Genomic DNA, 24,604 nt, shown 5'->3' on the forward strand with positions numbered 1-24,604 from the left:
TTCTAGGGTCTTGATTGCTCTCTTTTACAGGTCTCATACTTAGCCTCTTCTGCTTAAAATTAGGCAGTTCCTTGAATTTCATGCCTTCACTGATTGATTCCTATCTCTTGTGCCTTCTCCAGGAGCTATTTTGTGTGTGTGTGTGTGTGTTTCTGTTATGACTTAACTTTTTAAAAAATTCGTAACCATCCCTAGCTATTTTCCTGATTTTATGGGGTTTTTAAACTCTTTGTTCCTTTTGCTTCTTTTTTTAAAATCTGTAATAGACCCTTCATGAATTCAGTTGTCTAAAGATAGTCCTGTTCTGTTATTTTTATATGCTGTTTTATATATATATATAAGTTTAGTGATTTTATAAGCTGGGCTAGCTAAAGACCTTTTAATGTTCTGATCAATTTATATCTGACCCATTATTTTTTTCATATGCAATTTGTAAGCACTTTTTAATAATAACCTTATTTATGATTAAGCATCTTTAAGCTTCCATACACATTTCTCTGAGGTTGGCAAACGGATTTGAAATGGGATAACAACAACAACAGCAATATCTTTTATTTCTTCTTAGGATACATATATTGGATACTGTGGTGGAGAAGATTGTTCCATTTGTCAATGCTCTCCTGAGAAAGGCTCAAGAGTAGGTTTTAAACTTTCTTCCTTTATTTTGTCCAGCTTTTCCTCATTAACAGCTACTGAAGCTAGATTTTTTTAAATCTGTTCAATCATGTCTGATTCTCAAAAACTGCCTGGATAAGTCCCTGCAGTTTTCTTGGCAAGGTTTTTCAGAAGTGGTTTGCCATTGCCTCCTTCCTAGGGCTGAGAGAGAGTGACTGGCCCAAGGTCACCCAGCTGGTTTTGTGCCTAAGGTGGGGCTAGACCTCATGGTCTCCCAGTTTCTATCCTAACCATGCCAAACTGGCTGTCAGTGAAACTAGATTACAAGCATAAAAACAAAGCAAATCATGATGAAGGTGAATAAAATATAAGGAAAGATACACTCAGAATTCTTAAGCTAAGAATATCCACTAAAGCAGAATTGTTTTCAGAAAGCATTTAAAAATGGAAGAATGAAATTGCCCTTCTTTAGGAAGACATTCTATAAGCTGGGTGCCAGAATCTAAAATATTCATTTCTATTTATTTCTGTGAAAAGTTATATTTCAATCTTTTCATGCGTATGTTAAAATCTGATGGCTGATTTAAAGGTCTCAGAAAATTAATATTGAGGCTTCTTGACTGTCATACAAACATAAATGCAGTTTCTGAATTGTCTGACATTTAATTTTTTGGAGTTTTAAAATTTAAAGCCAGTGTCTTAAATTAATTCCAGGAAATTCTAATTCCACCAGCAATTACGGTTTAAAAGCACGACTAACACCAATTTATATTCAACAATATTAAGTCCAAAGATACATCCCTAACATAGCCATGTATCAATACATCATTATTCCAGTGAGCCTCATGGATAGGCTTAGTAAAAGCTGAAGTCTGGATCAGTAGGATGGAATCTTTGGGACTTCTGATAGTCAAATACCTCTGTCCAAGGATTATAATCATTAATCTACAATACCTAACATGCTAATTCTTATGAGGAATGAGATATAAGAAATAGTTTTAAGCTAAATATAGCTAAAATATATATTATGTCTGTTACCTAGAGGTTAGTTGTCATTTTAAAAAGCATTTCAGAGCTATTTGCTAACTGACTTCTTACAGAGATGTTCTTACATCACATTGTTGGGACAATGGCTTCAGAAGATGGAAACTACAGAGATATCCGTATTTCTAAAATAATGCATTTTAATATTACTTTACAAGCTGGATATTTAAAGTCCCTGGTATCATATTAATAGCTTTTTCCATCTGGAAGAATAGAGTTTAATGCATGAGTTTAAATCAAGAAACACTTCTTTACACTGCATACTTTGCTTTGGGGGGGGGATAATGAACCATATCAGGGAAAATTAGAAAATGCCATACTTGAATGAATTGGAATTTTAATTGCTAAAAAATGCAGTCTTTAAAATGTTAAACCAAGATCAAATAAAAGAGAAGCACAGAAGGAAACAAAAATTTGAACTTAGTTCCACTTGCTGTTCACATAATGTATTAAATCACTATTATGCATAACTCAGTATCTTTGAACAAAGTAAGCTGGCATTGTTTGCTCTCTGTGTTTCATGAGAATATCCAAATTATCTCATATAATAGTAAACAAAGTATATTATTGATTTGATTGGTTACAATCTTGCATTTGGTAATGATACTTTAGCCAATTAAATTCTAAGGGACAGGAGCTTTTTTTTTTAAAAAAAAAAGCAAATCAAGTCCAGTTTAAAAGATACAGAGCCCGATTACTAAATCATAGTGGGGAGATGAAAGTACTCCACCTATATTGATATAAATTCTCTCTCCCTTTTCATCATTATAAATAACTATGATTTATTGTGTTGATCAAACTTAGATAGCTATCATGTAATCTTTCTTTCAAAAGAAATGGTAATGCATACCATTACCATAGTTATGCTAATTCAGACAACAGGAAGTCACAATAATGCAGTTGAATGGAAAACAGAAGCATGTCAGTGTGGAAAAAGAGGAGGCAAAGGAGTTACTGAGCTTGTAGAGTTATCAACTTATGTTTCTGGGGATAAATCTGAATTCTAACATTGTGAGTGGGAGAAAAACTTACCTGTCTCCAGGTTACGCTATCTATGCCATGTATAGTTTTATATAGCTCTACAACACCTCCATTTATCTTCCTTTTTCCACACTAAACAGCCCCAATTGTTGTAATGTTTCCTTGTAGGGAAGATCTTCCAGTTATCAACCATTTTTGCTGCCCCTTTTTTGTACCATTTGCAATTCTATAGTATCTTCTGTTTTATGTGTATTTTATTGTGCTGAACTATTAACTAACCTGTATTTTCCACCATTTTCCTTAGAACAGATGTTAAATTTAACTGGCCTACAGTTTTCTTTAAAACTCCCCAATCCATTTTTAAAAATCAAGGTCACATTGGTTATTTCCAATTGTCAGGAACAGATGCTGATGTTAAAGAGAAGTTGTATATTTTTGTGAAAAGATCACCCAATTCATATTTCAGGTCCTTAAGAACTCTTGAGTGGATACTGTCAATACCTAGAGATTTTTCAATATTTGTTTGTTGTTCAAACTCTGTGTTACTTTTGCCTGAAAAGAAATTTGAAAGTCATTCAATTATTACCAAGTTTAAAAAAATGATGCTTTTTAAGCTTTTTAAAGCTCCACATTTCACAGAGATATAGTCAGGTGTAAGGAGTAGAAGTGTAATTGGACTCAGCATTAAAACGACCCAGAACAAATACTATGTTTCCTTGGTTCTGTCCAAGGTACTGAAATACTTGCCTCCAAACTCTTAATTTTTGGAATTCTGATGCTTTCTAATAATTATTCCTTTCTTTTTCCCCTGTTCTTTTCTCTTTCATCTCACAAAGAAATAGTGACATCTACTGGTGACTGTGTTAATTTTATATATATACATATATATAGAGAGAGAGAATATCAATGAAGAAAAACAATGGGAGGATGGAATTAATGCAGAAAAAGGAACATTAAAGTTATACATGCTGTGTATAATATCAGGCAGCATAATGACATTCTGTTGCAAATGACCTTGAAAATATATTTCTATGACCAGAGTATCTCCCGTTTTAACAACTAAACCAAATAATTTTGTTAAAAGCATCTGAAGTGTGAAGTTTGAAGTGTGATTTCAAGTGTCCATGATTTTGCCATGCTTCCAACAGTACAACATTTTGCCATTTAAAAAAAACTAAGTCCTGAATTCACCCCTCTAAACTCAAATTGTATTTTTTTAAATCACTTGGGCACTATTGAATTCCTGAGGATTCCTATAGGATATGATATCATTGATAAACTGATTCATGTCATCCTTGGATGAATGAATGACTGTTTACATGGAATACCCTTATGTGTTCTCTCTAAATATTTGCACATCCCATTTAACTGGTAACAGCCCTACTGTAAATTCAACTGCAGTGGGGAAGGTTTCAGTATGCATATGTCTATGCATATAAATTTATACACACATATATACACACATGAAGTTTATAATATCTTTCTGTATATCCATATTTGTATCATTTACACAATACACACATGCATATTCTACAATGCCTCCATTCTCACTGCATCAGGTTTCCCTACCCTGTGAGACAGATTGCTCATATCCCTAGAGACTTGAAAGTCAGCCTTTTAGTCCTTCTATATAGTTCCATCAGAGCCATAATTAATATTATGGTTGTTGAATAATAAAACCAGAGAAACACTTTTTGAGAAAAAGTTTTTCCCCACTGAACTTTCAAGATGAACTCTGAGCTGATCTCTATTCTTCTCTGGCAGAATAAATCCCTATAGGAACATTCAAAGTTTCTGTTTCAATCCTTTGCAACAAAATTAGCAGCATAGGAGGTATTCCCATCAAAAGCTACTGCAAAACATATACTCAGCTATCTCATTTTTTAAAAAGTAGACATTCCTTTAATGAAAAAAAGTAGTTACATGAATCCTTTATGTGCTCTTTCTGAAAAATGTTCAGTTTATTATCTTTACCTGAAAGAAGAATGGCCCTGAATTTAACATGATCTCTAAAGAAAAAACAAACACACATCTGTTTCTATTACCATGTGCCTATTAAATCTAAGAAGACCCAGTTATTTTAAAAAATAAATTATAAGGAAAACTAGTCTTCCTTTCAGATAAAAAGAGTATATATTGCATATTGCTGCCCTTTAAGCAACTGTAGTTATTCCAAAGATTCATATTTATGAGCAGTGCCTGCTAGAGTGGCAGCTGGCCAGATCTACCATATTGTGCTCTAGTGCACTCTAATCCCTAATTGTTTCTTTCCCATCAAAGGAAAAGCATTAAGGAATCTGTTCTAGCTGTGAGAAAAAAGGATGGTTCCACTCAAAGTTATATTTAATACTGAACATATTGAACAAAAATAGGACTAAATATATCTAATGTAAAATTTATAGCTGAAATTTGAGAAAATCTCAGTACCATTGCTTTATAAAAATGATTCCATTTTATATTGTTATAGGGTTTCTGTTCTCGAGATTAGTATTACATTTCCTGTAGAAGAAAATACAACCATATAATTTGTCACAGTTGCAGAGGAGAAAATAAAGAAAATAAGCATTTTCTACTTTTATATGATACACAGTATTGTTGCTTCTTTAAAAAAAGGGTTAAGGAGTATTTTCTTTAATGAGAAAATCTGTTTGGTTTGGTTTGAATTCAACAATCTATATTAGGTCAAGTCCAGGATTTGCTAAATTATGATTGACTGGTCTTGGCATTGGAAATGTTCCTGACTTAGACAATTAGCAAGTGTTCTGCTACCCAATGGCCAGACAGGTGCCAGTAGGTTCTTTTAGGATTCAAGACAATAAACACACTCTTACAGCAAAGAGCCCAATAGTTTATTGAAGTTATATAAATTACAAGAGAAGATATACCTAAACATCCTTTCTGCAGACAGGAACCCTGAAAAAGGCTTCAGACAGACCCCTTTCTTGTGCCAGCTGGAACATAGCACCTTCCCAGTTGGGTCTGTGCTGAAGTTCACAACATCACCCCAACTTCTCTTGGCTTAAATACTTTTCCATCAATGAGAGAAGGTGATCTAATTTAAAACCTGGAGATGCCTGCTAAGAATATTCCAAGGGAGATGTCTTTTCTTGGCATCTATCAACTCATCCCCTATTTTGAAGTTATACATACCTTCATTACAGCAATATAGTTGAGATAAACAATGTAAGTCTAGAATAGTGTCTGCAATAAGGTCAACACAAGATAAAGCTATTAGAGGATAATCAAAAGAAATTCAAAGTAAAGCAAATAATACAATATGGGGTGGTACAGAGTAATATGGAGTTTATGGACTTCTGGTGGGGACATGGCGGACTGAACAGCTGTTCCCACGAGCTCCGCAGGCAGAACTGGCATTGTGGCAATTTTTTCAGGCTCAGGCTAGTTCCTCCTGAAGCCCAAGGGCATTTTTCTGGATCAAGGAAAATGCTTGGATTTGACCCATTTGTTCTCCAGATGGCAAATTGTAGCCAGAAGATCGTAAACAGCGTTCGCGATTGATGGGTAAGTTTGGGAACATCACTATTTCCACACTGCACTGCAGCCTTAAATGGACATTAAGTCCAGCCACTCCATTTCTAAAGCACCCAATTTATTATTTTTTTAAAGTATTTGTATCCTAAGAGAGGCTTTCTACATTAAGGAGAAAGGATCTCTCTTGGTGCTTATCATTGTTTTTGTGATTAATTTTTTTTAAGCTTTGGATTTGCTTTCCATCCAATGCTAAGGAGGGTTGAGAGTATATTATCATCTCCCTGTTGTTATTTTTGTGCTAATTTTGAAGATTTTAGCATTTTTCCTACACATTGAATTTGCCGTTCTGAACTTTTATTTTCCTGCTGTTACTTTCTCTGGGGAACTGTCTGTTATCTTAACTCAGTTCAGAAATTTTCCATTACCTTTCACTTTTGCCAGTTAAGTACCTAGGGGACGCCATAATTTACTGCATGAGACATGGAGGATCTTAACCAGGTTCTCTCTGACCTCCATGAGATATTAAAGCAGATATTTTTTTTCTGATGCCTGTCAAGTTATTATGCAAGACATTCAGAGCATTGTGGAAAATATGTGGTCTAAAATGTGCCATCTAGTTGGAGAAGTTGTGAATGAAACTGAAGAATCTGACAGTGATGGAAATGTCTGTTCTAAGAGGGAGATTGGGGCTCCTGTTGAAATGCCAGATGAAATTGACAATGCTGAGGAAGTTAAAGGGAGAAGTTGAGTTGCAAGATATGAGTGAATGTGACTTTCTGATGGAATGTTATGGAAAATAAGGGGTTATTATGTATGGGAGGTTTTTTGAAGAGAAGTCTGTGTTTGTGAGGGGAGCAGTTGGGCTGTTTGATTTCTTTAAGAAAATAGCTCTGTGTTTATTATGGGGATATATAAATGCTTTGATGTATTTTGAAGTGGGTTAAGGGACTAAAATATCTGGATGGTCCTTTGGCTTTGGATTATTTTACTTATCATTAATGATTGGGATTAAGATTATTAAGGTTTTTTAAAAATATATTAATTCATGTTTCTTGTATTATTAATTATAATGACAGACGATTTACATGCTTTTTTATTTTTGATCATTATTATAGTAGACAGGAATGTATAGAACAGTAGTAGGAAGGAAATAAGTAATTGTTTTTTGGGGGGGAGTTGATTAGGTGATTTATAATTTTTCTTTTCTTTTAATATAAGGGGAGAGAGCTATGGTATTTAGTGATTTTTATAATGTGCTAAGGGGTTGATTGTAAAAATAATGTGATTTTGGTTTAATATAGAGTTAGGGATTGATTATGGAAAATTGCTGTATATCCTTGAAGTTTAAAGTCAGAAGTCACCTTTTTGTAATCTATTTAAATTTTTTTCTCTTGTGTTTTCATACTTTTTAGTTCTTTTTCTTTTTTTGTAGTTTTTTTGTTTTTCTGTATCATTTATCTTTTTCTGAAATTTAATAAAAGTCTTTTTTTTTAAAGTAATATGGGGTTTATATAAGATACCAAGGGAAAAGTGGATCACACCACTACATTTCGTCGCCAATCTTCCGCATGAACACTACAGCAAGCTAGTGGAATTTATTAGCATTAGGAAAAGATGCCAGGCATAACATTCTGCCTACTTAACTGAATTGACGTGTTGTTTTCACATTAAGCATGGCTTCCTTCACCCTCTTTATTTTTACAGCTGCCCTGAGAGTGGAATACCACAGTGGTCACATTAGATGGGCGCAAATAATGGATGTTATAGATGCCATAAACTTGTTTTTAACAAAGCTTCTACTTACTATTTGTCTTTGAGTGAAAAGAAAGACCAGTAACATGTGGTGTGGTTAAGTTGAATCAATCACCTATTAACCTCACTGTGAATTCTGGATTTAGTTAGCATGTTCTATTACTTCTCTGAATTAGGGTTTAGGAAGCTGGCAGTCCATGGGTTGAATATGGCCACTAGAAAAATATAAGTTCTATTAAGCCTAAAGAGCTATTCTAATTAAATTAAGCACTATCATTCCATACTATATGTAGCTTTTAATGTCTTCAGTTATTCTTAAATAAATGGGAGTGTTTTCTCATAGCTTAAATTGCAGAATTTGTGATTGTGAGTTCTAGTCTTGCCTTCAGCACAAAGCCAATTGGGTGACCTTGAACCAGTCAATCTTTCTAAGCCCTAGGAAGAAGCAAACCACTTTCTTGCCAAGAAAACTGATTTCTATGAATGAAGTTAATTTGAAAAAAAATGTTGCCTCTAGTGGTTATATTTAAGATATATTTTCTGTTTACTATATTGTGGCTTCAGAAATATATTTATCACAGGGCTGTGATATATGTAAATATGTGCTACAATATAATGTATTAATATTATATTGTACACTATGAGATATGAAATCATAAATGAACATTAACATCTGCACAATCTATTTTCTTCCACTGAATTGTTCTTGTTGTTATGGCTGCTGCTGTTTTTACATAGGGATTAATCTGAATTATTTCTACTTTGCAGGGGCAGCCTGGCCAGCCAGGAGTCCAGGGTCCAATTGGTGCCCTGGGTCCCACTGGACCCCTTGGTTTGCCAGGAGAAAAAGGCCAGAGAGGTGATCCTGGTCTATCTGGGCCACCTGGTGAAAGAGGAAATATGGTAGATAATAAATAATAACATACAATAGCGTTATGCAACCTTTCCTGACACGTAGCCCTCAATATTGCATTATCTACAGTTGTGATGGCTGTTAATGAATATAGATATTTTGAAATTACTGACATAGTGTTACTTAGTCTGCAGTATTCAGATTAAGGATATTAAACAGAGCTGTGCAATGTTTCATACATGAAGGCAAAAAGGTGGATTTGGAGCATATGGAGGCACAAATGTAGCAATATCTGCAACTCCTTAAAGCAGCTTTGCCTTTTCCTGGAATTTTGTGCTATCCTTTGCAGCTGCTACATAGTCCTGGGAAAATATGCATTTGGTTTAAGGTCTTGAAGAATTACATTCTCTTCATGCTTTCCAAAGCACCTTTTTGTCTTACAGTTCAAAGTGTTGCACAGTCCTAACGTTAAATATTGCAAGATATTTTAATTAATTTTCAAGATGAAAACAGGGTATCACATAATTTGGAGTAACTGCTTATGAAGCTATTTACACAATTTGAAAGAGACTGTGGTATAAGTCAGTGCAGTACGATTAACTTCCCCATACTACTGCTTTAGCTTGGTCTAGATGGTTGATTGTGAATCTCTATGAAACTATTTTATACTGAGCACACCATGTATCCTTCTAGCCTCTTACAGTGTATTTTGATGATACTAGTTCTAACTCTCAGATTGTTTTCCCACTCTTGCTTGGTGTTACTGTACCTGGAACCTTATGTGTACGTTTTACCAAAACTATATGCCCTAATCAGATCTGGAAAATAAGAAGTTAAAAAACAGAAGTGAAGGTATGTCTTCTAAGTCAGGAGAAGGACCTGCTGCTTGAAACAGGAGAAGGACCTGTTATTCCTTCCACACACCACTTATCCAGTGGCAGCAGCACTGATGCCCATTCTCTGGCTAGCCGACTGACTGACTGACTGACTGACTGACTGACTGACATCTATCTATCTATCTATCTATCTATCTATCTATCTATCTATCTATCTATCTATCTATCTATCTCACTTTGACTGTAGGCTGATCGTGGTGCCTGCTTTTTAATGATGCATATAGGGCATCTGGCAAGGGTAGCAAGCTGCTTCAAAAAGCTACAGACTTCAGGTGCAATGAGTAGTTCATTGGCTGAGCAATGGGTGGAGTTAGTAAAGTCCCCTTTGAGTTGAGTCAACTGATGATTTCATGGACACATCCAGGTAGGATTTTGGTGACAACAGGACAATGGTTTGCCATTGCCTTTTTCCAGGACTTCTTTTGCTTGATTTCAATCTAGCCCATAATCCTGGTATTCTGTGGTGGTCTCCCACCTGAATATAAATGAGACCCACCACTTCACAATCCTAAGCAAGATTGGCCAAGTGTCACCCCCTCCTGAGGCAGTGAGTGAGGGCTTAGACTCAAATGTCTGCTTTTTCTGATTTGTCAATTAAAGTGGCATTTTGCTTCTATCTGATGGTAGCTGATGATTGAGTGTTCTGCCTCTCAATCTTGTTACGGTAAGAATAACAAATCAAATTATACAAAATTGTTCTACAATAATTTTTAAAGTAATGCATATTTTAATATTGTTTAATGTTGAATTTTTTAAGGGTCCAACTGGAGTCCCAGGATTTTCAGGTCTAGATGGAATGCCTGTAAGTATGTTGCCAATGTCTGTTTATCATGTAAGACTGTAGAGTATTGATATTTCAAAAGGTCTGTGCACTACATTCATCTGATCTTACTATATTTAGAAAAAGTGCATTACGCTATGTAATTCATAAAAAAAAAAGATGTTTTTTTGCAGTGGCACCCCAGTTATGCAGTACCCTTCCTAGAGATGTTTGCTGATGCTGATAATTTGCACTTTTCAGTGCCTAATCAAAACATTCTATTTGATGATATTTTAATGTGTGAGACACATCTCCAAGACAGTTGCAGCTTATGAGGAAATTTGCAAGTAGAGAAGTAGCTGTTCATTCCCTGCAACAGGTTCTAACCCTACCTAGAAGAGAAGAAGAGAGAAGTCCCTTGAAGAAACCCCAGGACTCTGAAGGTTCTTATCAAACATCTTTGTTGAAAAGGACTGTTAGACTCCTTGAGCTGGGCAATAAGACCAACTAGTTTAGAAGCAGTTGTTAGCAGCTATTTTATTCCCTCTCTATGGATGTTCTGGCTTCCCACTGAATTGTTTGGGACACTCTCTACCAGGCTGCAGAATTAATGAATACTAATTCTTCTGAGCAAAGAGCATGGAGTGTTACCGGGAATGAGATGCCTCTACATCTCTGAAACCATAACACTGTATATTTTTTAAATGTTTGTCTTTTAATCTCATTTTTAATGAATGGAAGCTTAGAAACATAAATTGTGAATATAAATAAATAAACCACACTATAGAAACTGGTCTATTAGTTTGTTTCTTTTCTCTTGTTGTTTTTATCTGAATGAAAGTTGGGTAGAAATTGGTATGAAAGTTGGGTGGAAATTTTCATAAAATCCCTCCTGGAGCTACTGTTTGCCCCCAAAGCAGCTTGCCACATTTGGAGCAATTAGCAGCTGGAAGAAGAAACTCCAGGAGAAAATGACAGGAGAAATATGACACCAAAAGCATGCATGTTCATATACAATATGGTATCAGCTTTTATTTGGAACTCCTGTTAATTTTTATAAAAATTAGAGTAGGATTTTAACCACATAATTCATATACATGCCTAATGTATGCCTAATTTGTTCCTCTGAGTACCCATAACATTAGTTTTCTGTTTCAGATATGTTTAACCATTAAAGGGGCAATATCATCAAGGTCAGCCTTGCCCAATTTGGTGTCATTTAGACATACTGTCCCTCAACTTTTATGATTGTTACCAACCCTATTGGGAATACACCTGACATCTGATCTGGGTTTTGATCCTGGCTCTCATCATGTATAGTACTCTTTCAATATATGGAGGGAAATGATTATTTGTTTTAGGAAACATACAGAATTAATCCTTTTTTACTTTATAGGGTCTGCCAGGAATTGAAGGACCCAGAGGGAAGCCTGGGGTAGATGGATGTAATGGTTCAAGGGGAGATCCAGGATTTCCAGGAGAGGCTGGATGCATTGGACCAAGAGGCTCATTTGTGAGTTGAACTTCATTGGATCATACATAGTTTGTGACTAATTTGTAAATGCCACTGATTTCTATCTCTATCTTCTTAAATATACAGGATTCATTTCACTGTATAGAAGATGGGCATATAGATGTATTTCCTCTGTTGAAATGAAGATGCATTTTAATATGCTGTATAACATCTTTGAATTTCCTGAGATTTTTATCAGTATATAGTGGGAGGAGGATGTAAGCTCAGTATGAGCTGGACTCAGACTTCCGTTCAGTGAAGTTCCAGTATTGCTAGACCAGGTGTAACGAACTGTTTTTGGGCCAGGGACTGTGTTGCAGGAAGGAAGGAAACCCATATGTATACAGTTACATAAGTCTATAGCTAAACTGTTAAAAAAAAAAACTTAGTGAATTTTAAATTTACATACATACACTTAATCTACTTTTTAAAATCAAGTAGTGGTAACTAAAGAGATTAAAAAGCTAAATTTAAAAGAAAAGAATATAACTTTCAAAGTATTTCTGAAGTTTAGCTTTTAATAAAACTTATCCTAAGTCTTAAGTATATACTGCTATGGTCAGAGAATTTTTCAGTGTTTTACCCTGAAAAATTTGGGGGTTAACTATTTGCTGTTATTTTGGGGTTGCAAATGAGGAGGTCACCTCAAAGTTTCAAGGGGACGCATGTAGTTTGCCATAATGTTGGAAGAAAAGAGTGGAATCCTTGTGGCCATTGGTGTCCCCTCTGCCTTGCTGAAAAGCAGATCTGGACAGTTAAGAAGGTGACACTTTGCAGGGCAAAGTAGCGATTGGTCAAAATTGCTGAATATGACTCTATTCTCCTATGTGAAAGATACTGTATATTTGGAGCCAAACATATTTTTTACCAATTATTTTCCTTTAACTTTGTCTAACTTTTTGACTGAGTATACATTCCAGAAGCAAAAATTTCCTTTAAAAAAAATCACATTACGTCTAAAAGGCTAAGTGTATTGAGTATCAAAGTATCACTAATAGTAGTCATTACTTCATTGTTTCAGTTTTTGTATGCAAACTCATAACATCATTCTATAATTTATAATGATTTTTAAACATGTTTTATAGGGTATTCCTGGCCAAAAAGGAGAAAAAGGAAATTCCATGTATATTTCTGAGTTCATTCAAGGGGCTTCTGTGAGTGTTATATCATTTTTCAAATAGTGCCTCATGATAAAGAGTTATGTAAATAATTTTAAATATATAAGTGAGATCCATGACTCACACACATAAAGAATTTCATTGGTTTAGGCAAGGTTTGTATAATTAATCATTGGAAATTCTAAAAGTGAATATTACAGTATAACACATGCAGATGCTGTGAGAAGGAACTTTATCCAGGTTGATTAGGGAATCATGAGTTCATGTTCCATATTTTTAACCATGGATATATTTCCCATATACACTCTTTGAATTTATTATTATTTAAATGATGAAGACCAAGTCACAAGCTTTTAAATTCTTTTCTACTAGGATTTCTAAATGGAAAATAAAATGGCCAGAGATGCATTGTCTTTTTAAGCATATTTTTATTGATATAGGTTATTGTGGCGGTGCAATCTTATGCATACTTATTTGAAAGTGAATTCTGTGGAATTCAGTGTGCTTTAATTTGGAGTACATACATATGACTAGACATATCAAAACTAGCTTTAATACTTATATGTGAAAGTTATGAAATGACAAGTTAAAAACAGTGATCTCCTCTGTGTATCAATGATTCTTATTCCAGTATAAGTGTACACAGGATTGCAAAAAAATGAAATAATACAGAATGGAATAAAATAATCATTTAAATTATTTAGACACATAAATGATTTATTTTGTGGTTTACACATATTTTTTCTGTATATCATCTTAGTTCTGTATGAGTTTCCTTTTTTTCCACATAAATCAGTAAACTGTAATAATTAATTGTTACAAATAAAGCTCACCTTTCATCTAACATAGTGATTGTGGTTACAGGGTGAAAGAGGGGATCCTGGACCTCATGGCATGCCTGTAAGCTCCTTCATCAATTTGTATGGTGGAAATACATTAGTTTCCCTTTCACCTTTTCTATCTATTTTAAAATTCCCTGCAGAAGCAGTAAGTTCACCACTTGGACTACCAGCCGTGTATGTCCATACCAGGCTCAGAACCTATCAGACCTATGTGAGGATCAGCATATGTTATAACTGGTACCTCAGTTTGTTGCCACACCACGGATTTTTAGAACAGTTTCCATATAAAAGTTGTAGTTTGTAAGCCGCAGCTTGCCAACTTCTTTAGAAAGAAGTTTAAGAGGCCTCATTAATAATAAATATGAGGGACCATCTACAAATTGTTGCAGTATATCCTCTTTTCAATTATTGAAAATAATTATTTGTCATAACTAATTGTCCTCTTTCAAAGTTCCACCTGTGGAATTTTGTTTGATTGTTTGTTTTGGTAACTAGAGAGATTTCAGAGGAGGACAAAAAGAAAAAGAAAAAAAGCCTTCATCCTTTTATTGTGTTATATAATTCTAGTGGCCCTAATAGATTGCCTTCAAAATAACACATTGTCGCTATGCATTGCATATTGTTCTACTTGGTGGGAAAACATCTTTCTTGTTATTAAATTACTTCACATTATTTTACTCATTATTGCATTCTCCACAGAAATATTCATCTGCTTCTGTTGCATTTGTAACTTCAGACCAATACCTGAGATATTATTTTATTTATGTACTATAATGGGTAGTTAGCTTATATCCCAGAACATTAATAATCTTACAAATAAATTAGTTGGTTGTTGCTAGTATTTGGAATATTGTCTACTAGCTGGGGCTAACTGGTAAAGGATGATGTTAGTCGGGTAAGTTATTAGAACTTTTGCATCCCTAGCACAACTTTCTCTAGAGGGAAAACAAAACATTGCTTCTATTAATAAGAATACTGTTGAGTGGTTGTGCTATCTGTTCTTAGGGCCCTAGAGGAGAAAAGGGACCAAGGGGTCCACCTGGATTTCCAGGCCAGCCAGGTGTACAGGTATAATTTTAACATTTTAATTTCCTATTTCAACTGACACCATGTTAGAATGTGCCTGTCTTTTATTTATCTCCTAGTTGTCCTGCAGAGGCCAACTAGGAGTTGCAGAGATCATCTGAGATTGGGTGTTCCTTCCCTCCAATAATTCTATTGGCAGTTTGCCCATTCTCTAGTAAATTTTACGAACAAATCTAATTATAATCTGTTCAAAGTTAATTGAAAATTATTTTCCTTTGCTTATTTGCATCAAAAGTAAAGCTTTTTGTCTGCAATAAAGACAATCAGAAAATTATTTTTAGTGCATATTCTGTCAGGAGGTGATGTTTAAATGTAGCAATAGTGCAATACATCAGTAGGGGAAAATATTAAGAACAACAGAAGAACAGAAAAGTACTTTCCTTAGCCTAATATTTCCAAATACGTTGGATTTAAATGCTGATAAAGCCCCAGCCAGCATGGTTTTCAAGATTTGAGATTATGAAAATTTAAATCCAACACATCTAGAGAATACCAGTCTGATTATATCAAACTTCTTCTCACAGGGTTTTCATGGTCAACTTGGCTTACCAGGTGAACAGGTGAGAGATTATTGTTCATGGAAATATTTACAATTTCTGCATATTGATGATTACTTTTGAAAATAGTCTTCAATTTTTAAACAAAAAATCCTAAATTTAAATAATAGTGATACATTTTAATATAAAAGCATATACCAATAGAGTAAAACTCTGATTTAATGGACCATGGAGAGGGGACATCCTTTAAATCTGAATATATGTGATTTACAGAATTGCAGAATTAATCTAAATAGTTTAATTTGCAGTAAACCCTTGATTAAACAGACAAAACCTTGATTTAGCAGGCATTAGTCCATTAAGTGACGGTAGGGTCCAAATGAAAAATATTTCTGTTGTACCCATGGTTCAGTACACAAGATCAATTAAACTGAGTTTAGTGTATTGTTTAAAAGTGGATAATCAGTATATTTTCCCTCTTTTAATATATTAATATTTTATTAGGGAAATCCAGGAATTGGAGTGGAAGGACAAAAAGGAGAGCCGGTAAGGAAAGAAGTTGCAAATGGGAATTGCGGGTAACAATAGTTAGCAATAAACAAGAAATTGTTACTTCAGATTATAATTTTTTTTCTTCAGAAGTTGAGCTTTTGAAAATTTCTAGGCTATGAGTTTATTCTAAGGAGATAAACACATGTGGTTTCTATGGTCAAGGAGAGGTTTGATCTTAAAAGAAGCATTAAAAATGTATTATTGTTTTGCAAAGAAATGGTTATTTAGTCTGAATAGATTCCTATGTTTATTTTCAAGTGGACCAGATCTAATTTAATCTCTGCTGAATCATTTGTGACATTTTAATATGATATTCCAATATGCAGGATTCTTGGAATAGTAATTGATTGCAGACTGAGTATGAGTCAGCAATTTGAATGGCTGCAAAAAGCCAAATGCAGATTTAGTCTGCATCATGAGAATTTTCCAGATCGCAAGAAGGAATTGTTCCATTTTATTGTGCATTGGTTAGACCCTACACTGAGTATTTTGTCCAGTTATAGGTATATACTTTAAGAAGGATTCAGAAAAAACTGGAACAGGTTTAGAGTAGGGCAATGAGTCTGTAAAGAGAGGCTGAGAGGAACAGCACTCTTGAAATACCTGAAATAATGTCAGACAGGAAGTGGCCAATAATATTGTCCATCATTCTAGAGTCTAGGATAAAAATAATGGATTCAAGCTTCAGGAAGGCGAATATGATTGAATGTTATCCAGTTGTCAAGAAAATGGGTTCACTCCCCATTTAATGAATATGTTCAAGTGGAGGCTAAACAGCTATAGTGTGAAAATATTTCAGTTTGGATTCCTGTTCTGAGCAAGCATTTGAATTCAATAGCCTCAATGGCTTCTTCCAGACCTACAGTGCAATTTAATGATTCTATGGTTCTGTTATTTAAAAAAAAAAGAAGTGTACAGTTTTGTATGTTCAGCAAGTAGGGGAAACTTGAATTTATTATTTATTTCATTCTGTCATAGGTAGATACATTAATACTCTGACTTTTAAAATATTTTGTAGGTAGAAAAAGAGGGGACATGAGAAGAAATTAGCAGAGATGAGTCTCAGGTTCTTGATCTATAGATTCAGCATCTGCAACTCACTTTTATTAGATTGTTCATTCTATTTGCTCTTTCCATTCTTCGTAGGGTGATGTAGGACCTCCTGGATCTCCAGGACAGCCATTACTGGTTGGACCTCCTAGTTCTAGACTGTTAAAAGGAGAAAAAGTATGTACGTTATAAACTCTTTTTGACTGTAACCAATAATAATATTTACTTGTAAGGTAACATTTGTCTAATTGCATTTTGCACTTGTTTAATCACATAATCCCATTATAAATGTATTTGAATATAGCAATAAACAGACTAATTGAAGTGAAACTCATTTTGTTATCTTGGAATCACTCTAGTAGCTATGGCAAAATGCAAGAGATAGGTACTTGAATACTATATCAGCAACCTGTGCAGCTAAATTTATCTTAATAGTTTGTATGTAATAGTTCCATGGAGTTTATATACTTGTCAAGCCCTGCAAGGCTGGCAAACTCAGGAAACAAGAACCCCTTGGAATTTTGGAAAGGGTAATGAAGCAGAAGCTTGAAAGCTTGTCAAAGCAATTCTCTTGTTCAATTTATACCCAGTGGAATTAAGCTGAATTGCTCTGAATCTCTTTCTCATGCTTCCCCCATCCCCTGGGCTGAGATGTCACTTTTCTCCTCTCCTGGATTACCAGGGCCTGCTAGACATTCCATTACAAAACTCAACTTAATGGATGATTTTACATTACACTAACCATAATATGCTGTGTTTGGTATTGACTTAGCTTGATGTGTGAAATCTGTCACTGAAGTTTGTAAACCACAATCTACAGCAATGATAGGCAACTTGTAGCACTCCATGTAATGCTGAACTAGAACCTAGAAAGCATGGCTGATGATGAGGGATGCTGGGAATTGTAGTTCAGCAACCTATGGAACACCATAGGTTGCTTACACCTGATCTATAACTTAACATTATGCATGAACCAGATGGATTATTAAATAAACCACAACTGGAACAAATCATGGTTTAATGTAATGAGTGAAGTCAGCCATTATTCCCTATATCAAAGCAGCTGCTAGCATAAAATAGGTTTTTGAGGAAAAAACAATTATAGAGTCCATTTTGATAATTTAATCCTTTTGATTCGTTCTTAAAATGAAAACACTACAATACAGAGTATAACAGAGCTAAAATTATTTTATTTAAACTATATTAAAGCAAGAACATTTTAATCTTTAGGGAATAAAGGGAATGCCTGGATCTATTGGCTCAAAAGGATTGCCTGGCCACAAAGTAAGTGACAGTTTTTCATGAATAGATAACATTCACTTCATCACTCTACTTACCAAGAATGCTGAGAAAGAGCTTTCTCAGTTAAATGTACATTTATCTTTATATGTGTAACCCCATTTTATCAACTGTCATCCCCCTGAGTATGTAGGTTGGATTTGTCTTCAAATTACAATAGAAGAGATAGTGAGAAAGAAAGCCATGGCCTCAAAATGGTATATGTTGCTTCTGGCCTGATAAATAACACATTTCACAATAGAATACAAGTGGAAAACCAGTTGCAAATGTTCAGAATAGGGGGAAAAGACACACAGACTAGGATTTAATTAGGTAAGTAGTATGAAAAAGGACAGCTCAGCTATGTATTCTAAGCTAAACATCTAAAAGAAAAATGATAGGGAGGGATGCATTTCGGTAAATTAATTGTTCTTGGTTAAACCATTAGAGCCACCTGGACTTGGATGACATAGTAGCAACAGGTCTTTGGAATTAATGAGATGAGGCCCTGTTACACACACACAAGCTCCCAGATTCAGTTTATGGTCACTCACTCACAGACTCACAGGCTGTTGAGGCACGCAGATCTTGTCAGCCCCCCTTGCTTTCTACCTGGGTTTTCCAGGTAGGTGCGGCTTGAGCAGACAAGACACACAGCCCTGGTCGACAGCTGGGAAGTAATTAGGGACACATACAAATAATTTCCAACCGAACACTGAGGCACAACAGGTTCTTTGAAATACATGGAGACCCAGTGAATTTAAAAAAACAGCAAAACTTTAGTGGTTACAAGGTGCATTGCTCTTTCTCACACCCACACACACAGCCACACGCTCATCCACACTTACCCATGTCCAACTAAGCTGCCAGGCACTAGCTAGAGGGATGGAAGCCGTCAAGTCTGGATCCAAAGACGACTCAAGGAGTGGGTAGGCTTTGGGACCCCTTTTATACCCAAAAGTAGCTGTAGATGGGATTGGGGGTGGTGGTTCTCCATGTGCTCAGGCCCAACTTCCTTTGTCTGGTTTAGGTGACATTTTTCCTTTGTCTCCTTAACAACTTGCTTCCTTCTTATCTACCTCCCTGAAGGGATCTTTTAGACAAGTTTCCTGGTTTTTGTCCTCTCTGCATACATGTCTGCTCATCTTTAGGTAATGGCAGATTCAGCCTAGTCTCACAGCCCTCACAGGACCCCTTTAACAATAGGCTCCCTTCTGTGGCTGTAATCCTAATCTGAGCACATTTCCCTACTTGCTAATTTCATTGGAAGTGCTGTAAATGGCAACCAATCCTCAAATTATGTTAACTGGTATATTTTGAAACACAACAGGGTGCATTTGCAATTGGAGACAAGGGTGAAAAAGGGATTCCTGGTTTTCTTGGAATGCAGGTAAGGAAATTCCAGAATGCTATCTTTATCTCATTTTAAAGGTACAATGTTTTAAAAGTATTTTCTATACTTTCTATTATCCTCTATGTAGGATTTTTAAACTATGATTTTATGAAATATTATTGTTCATTGATATTTGAAATGCTTACTACATGAGCCATCAGTTGAGCATTGTGAAAGAGGCTGCCACTTCTATTTTAAATCTACATACAGAAGTACATAAAGGAAGTTTTGCCTACCAAGCTATTTTGTTTTTTGTTTTCTTATTAACCACAATCTTTCTGTAGAGCAGTGTTTTTCAAACTTGACAACTTTAAGATGAGTGGCTTCAACTCCCAGAATTCCCCAACCATGCTGGCTGGGGAATTCTGGAAGTTGAAGTCTACACATCTTAAAGTTGCCAAGTTTGAAAAACACTGATATACAGTATATATTAATTTAGCCAGCAACTAGAAACACGAAAAAAATCTTTTGTGGATTATACTTTTAATGAATGAGTCCAGAGCATGACTTTTATTTTTGTTGTGATTAAGTGAAACTGTTTTATAGATTCTCATTGATTTGTCATTCACAGTTTGTGTATTATCAGACATCTTTTCTGCCATGTATAAAACAAAAGATATTCTAAATAATGTTTTGGTTCATTACAAAATCCAAATGACCCTTGCCTTTTCATTGTCCCTGAGATATTTGTAAAACCTTATCCAATTTTTTTCCCTCTATTTCCTGTAGGGAATTCCTGGCTCATATGGTTCTCTGGGTTTTCCAGGAAACAAGGTAGCATATACAGAAATTGCATTGCTTATTTGTAGTCTTTTTAAGGCAGATGGATCCCTTATGGAGGGGCAATTGGATAAAAACAGATAGGAGAAAATAAGAATAATGGGACAATTGTCACAATACAGATATGAAAAGTAGAGGTCTCCAGGGAGATGTACTGTTGCTTTTTAACTTCTTCATAAATGTTCTGGAGATAAGAGATAGCCAAGTTTGAAGTCTTATCAAGATCTCATCAAATTAACTGTAAAGGTAAAGGTAAAGGTAAAGGTTTCCCTTGACGTAAAGTCCAGTCGAATCCGACTCTAGGGGGCGGTGCTCATCTCCGTTTCTAAGCCATGGAGCCGGCGTTGTCATAGACACTTCCGGGTCATGTGGCCAGCATGACGACTCGGAACGCCGTTACCTTCCCGCCGAAGCGGTACCTATTGATCTACTCACATTGGCATGTTTTCGAACTGCTAGGTGAGCAGGAGCTGGGACGAGCAACGGGAGCTCACCCCGCCACGCGGTTTCGAACCGCCGACCTTCCGATCGGCAGCTCAGCGGTTTAACCCGCAGCAAAAAAAAAGAGGTGGGGGGAATGAAGAGAATTGTGTAGAACTCTTATAGCTATCTCCAGACTGTGTAAATGGAGGCTAAAATGGCAAATACAGTATGTTTCAAAAACAGTTAAGAGTCTTACAGCAATTTAGTGAAAAGTCTTTTCCATAATACGTTTGAACCTTTAATGTGCTGAAAGATCTGACCTTCCATTTAATATGATAATGCTGGATTTTCATGGCGATTGAGGCTGTTAATGGTTACTAGCCAGGTTGCTTATATATAATTTTCAGGATTAGAGGTACTGTATATGTCTCTAAGAACAGTAACTGGGGAATTACAGAGGGTTAATAAGTTTCTTATAGGTAACTACCTGGTTACCATTAAAACAGGATCCTGAACCAGATAAGCTTCCTGTCTGATTTCTCTTACTATATTGTAATCAGTGCAAAGAATATATGATAGTTTTCTCCAGCTGCCATGTTAATAATGCACACATCTTCCATTTTCTGTGAGGTAATGAAAATATTTTCCAATTGTTTATGGATTCCTAGTCAATTTTAACTTATTTTATCCTCTTAAAGAAACAAACATATTATACAATTTGTTTCAGGGTAAAACTGGAACACGTGGATTTCCTGGTCAAGATGGCTTGCCAGGCGTTAAGGTTAGCTGTTTAAATTTGTTGTTCTTCACCCCACCTGTCTTTTTCTACACTAAAGCAATGAAAGTCAATTAATGCAGCAGTTTCAATACATACCATTGCATAGTAATGCAATGAGGTCATGTTATTTGATGCAGTTAGATCTCACAGTCAGAGCTCATCATTTACCTTGTCTTCCTCTAGGGAAATGTCATTCAGCTTTGCCATTTTTACAGGGGGATCCTGGAGAGAATGGGCAACCTGGACCACCGGGATTTCAAGGAACTCCACCCACTGGACCAAAGGGTTAAATTAACCTTGTTATATTATATTCATTTCACAGAAACCATAATAAAATCCAATTATTTTAAAAGAAAGTATACTTTCCATTATCTTGTACAGGTATTCAAGGAGATGCTGGGGACACTGGACTTTCTGGAGAGAGAGGAACAGATGGATTGCCTGGTTCTCCTGGTGCTAAAGGAAGGCAAGGGGAAGAGGGAATCAGTAAGAAACATTTTAACTGTCTTATTTAGGTGGGATTAAATGGTACCATCTGCTTTCAGCTCTTTCCACAGATGTTATAGAGACATATTCTGAAATGAAAATCGTGTGTGTGTGTGAAAATATACCCCAAAATAGTCACCTGTGAATTCTTGACATTTTCTTAGCTGGTGCATGCTGACATATCTTCTTACTGATGCTTTAAAGATTATTTAATTTCCTTGTTTAAACAAAGTCACTGCAGGTTGTATTCTTTGTATTCCTAAAGGTTATGTAATTAATTCCAATAGCAATCCTATTAAGTTAAAGTTAGTCCTAGTTTGTAGGGCTGTGCAGTGTTTAGAATTTAAAGACAAAAAGGATTGTGTGGCTGCATCTTTCCTTGGGATTGCACGGATGCTGCTTACAGCTGCAACACAATCCCAAATAAAGGCAAATTTGCTTTATGGAATTGTAGATAGGTGCAAGGTGCACATTCTGCATGGTCCGAAGCAGCTTTTTTATCTTTAAATTTGAAGCATTGCCCTGCTGTACTTGTTTGCTAATTGACATGGTCATTAAAAGACTGACCTTGACAATTTGGTACCTCAGCTGTCACAAAAAAGGTACCAGCAACTTCACCTCATATTTCATTGGTTCTGTTTGAATCTTTTTCAAGGACCTTTTTATAGCTGTGTTTTAGGTTTTTGGATTGATTGATTGATTGATTATGTGGAGTCCTTGGTGCTGTCTAATCTTGGTTGTTTGCTTACAGATGTTTCATTACCTGACTGGGTTACATCATCAGTGCTGATGAGTGTGGGGTTTGCTCCCTGCTTTGGATTTAGACCAAGCTAAATCCAAAAATGCTAGGGAATTCCTGGAAGCTTGGCATTCAGACAAATCAGCCATCAATAGACACATAGAGATAAACCACATTTACACACCATTCAAAAGAGACAATAAAAAAGCTAAGAAGGAACCAAAAAGATCAGAACACATCCTTTCCAGCAGCCAACACCCAGACAAGCAGGGAGTAACACCAAACAAGCAGAAAACAATACCCTAATCAAGGCACTACCATGGAGAAAACCAAACCCCCACCAACTCTGGCAGGGTAAGCTACTGTATATAAACAGGGAGCACACCCTACACTCATCAGCACTGATGATGTTACCCTAGTTGAGTAAAGAAACGTCTGCAAGCAAACAGCCAAGCTCAGAGAGCACCAAGGACTCCACAGTTCAACCCTGAGCTACATATATTCTCTTCTATTGGATTGATTATGTGTCACAAAATGATGCGAACACTTAACAACCACAGAGAGATACCTCCAGGATGATATTCCCCAACCTGGTCCTTCATGTCAGCTATAATTGAGTCTAGCCACCTTCTTGCTGATCATCCTGTTCTTCTCTTTCCTTCCACCTTTATATAAAGTACCCAAAATATGATAATTTGAGTCTGGTCATTTTTGCCTTTAGTGAGTACTTTGGATTGATTTATACCCACTATTTATTGTTACTTTGGTTTTTCTTACAAGGAGGTTCAAATACTTTTGAAAAGGTGGGTTGGATTTATACAGATCTATATGATAAGTTAGGGATGTTTTAAATGCTTTCAGTTGTAATAAGGTTCAGCTAACTTGTACAGTTCTACACGTCTGCTTAGATGTCAGTTCTGGTTGGTTCAGGAGTTTTTAACTAAGGAAATGTGGAAAGGGTTGCACTGTTATGCATCTAACTACTAGTTAAGATGTATTTCAAGAGGCTATAGCGAAATACTGATTTTGGAATGTGTAAACATGAATGCTGTAATCAAAACCACTAAAACTGATTTACAGGAATGAAGTGTATGAAAAAAATCTACTCTGTAGATATTAAAAATCAAGTGTAGGAATCTACATTAATTCTTAACCTGCTTTCACCAGCATACTTGGGAAAAATTGCTTGAATAAAAATTGGGAGAATTCAGAAATTAAGGCAACTGCAATACCAGAAGAAATCATGTTAAAATGTTCAATAAATGAAAAGCTCAAAGAAGTATGAGAGTAGACTGTTTCTGATCTGACCTGCATGGAAGCAAAGATATACAGAAAAAAGTCTTTGCTGTCATCCAGTGGTCATCTGGATTTTTGCAGTCTAGGTCTGGTAGTCCTATTTCTGACAGAGAGTGTTTTTCTCAAATGCTGCTATTTTCTTTCCTGTTTCAAGGCTCCATATATACTCCTTTCCCTTTCTTCCATAGGCTTACCTGGTCTTAAAGGTGCATTGGGAGTACAGGGTCCTCAAGGCTTTCATGGTGACCCCGGTCTCCCAGGTCAAGCTAGTACAGCTCCAGGAAGGCCAGGATCTCCAGGATTACCTGGTTTTCCAGGAATACCAGGAAACCAAGGCTTGCCCGGACCACCTGGTAAGATAAGCCAAATATCTGAGCAGT

General features: G+C 35.7%; 1 protein-coding gene across 1 annotated transcript in view; it reads left to right on the top strand.

Moving 5' to 3' along the window:
• COL4A4 (collagen type IV alpha 4 chain) overlaps window positions 1–24,604 on the top strand; it is a 76,475-nt gene that overhangs the window by 7,808 nt on the left and 44,063 nt on the right. Inside the window, exons 4-20 of the mRNA XM_063307781.1 lie at window positions 566–637; window positions 8,653–8,787; window positions 10,391–10,435; window positions 11,790–11,906; window positions 12,992–13,060; window positions 13,889–13,924; window positions 14,872–14,934; window positions 15,477–15,512; window positions 15,954–15,995; window positions 17,148–17,228; window positions 18,282–18,335; window positions 19,660–19,719; window positions 20,452–20,496; window positions 21,653–21,706; window positions 21,919–21,988; window positions 22,085–22,189; window positions 24,413–24,577. Of these exons, the coding sequence (XP_063163851.1) occupies window positions 566–637; window positions 8,653–8,787; window positions 10,391–10,435; window positions 11,790–11,906; window positions 12,992–13,060; window positions 13,889–13,924; window positions 14,872–14,934; window positions 15,477–15,512; window positions 15,954–15,995; window positions 17,148–17,228; window positions 18,282–18,335; window positions 19,660–19,719; window positions 20,452–20,496; window positions 21,653–21,706; window positions 21,919–21,988; window positions 22,085–22,189; window positions 24,413–24,577 (1,249 nt within the window). The remainder of the gene's footprint in view (window positions 1–565; window positions 638–8,652; window positions 8,788–10,390; window positions 10,436–11,789; window positions 11,907–12,991; window positions 13,061–13,888; window positions 13,925–14,871; window positions 14,935–15,476; window positions 15,513–15,953; window positions 15,996–17,147; window positions 17,229–18,281; window positions 18,336–19,659; window positions 19,720–20,451; window positions 20,497–21,652; window positions 21,707–21,918; window positions 21,989–22,084; window positions 22,190–24,412; window positions 24,578–24,604) is intronic.

The sequence above is a fragment of the Candoia aspera genome, chromosome 6 (assembly GCF_035149785.1).
Source record: "Candoia aspera isolate rCanAsp1 chromosome 6, rCanAsp1.hap2, whole genome shotgun sequence".
In the NCBI taxonomy this organism is placed as follows: Eukaryota; Metazoa; Chordata; class Lepidosauria; order Squamata; family Boidae; genus Candoia; species Candoia aspera.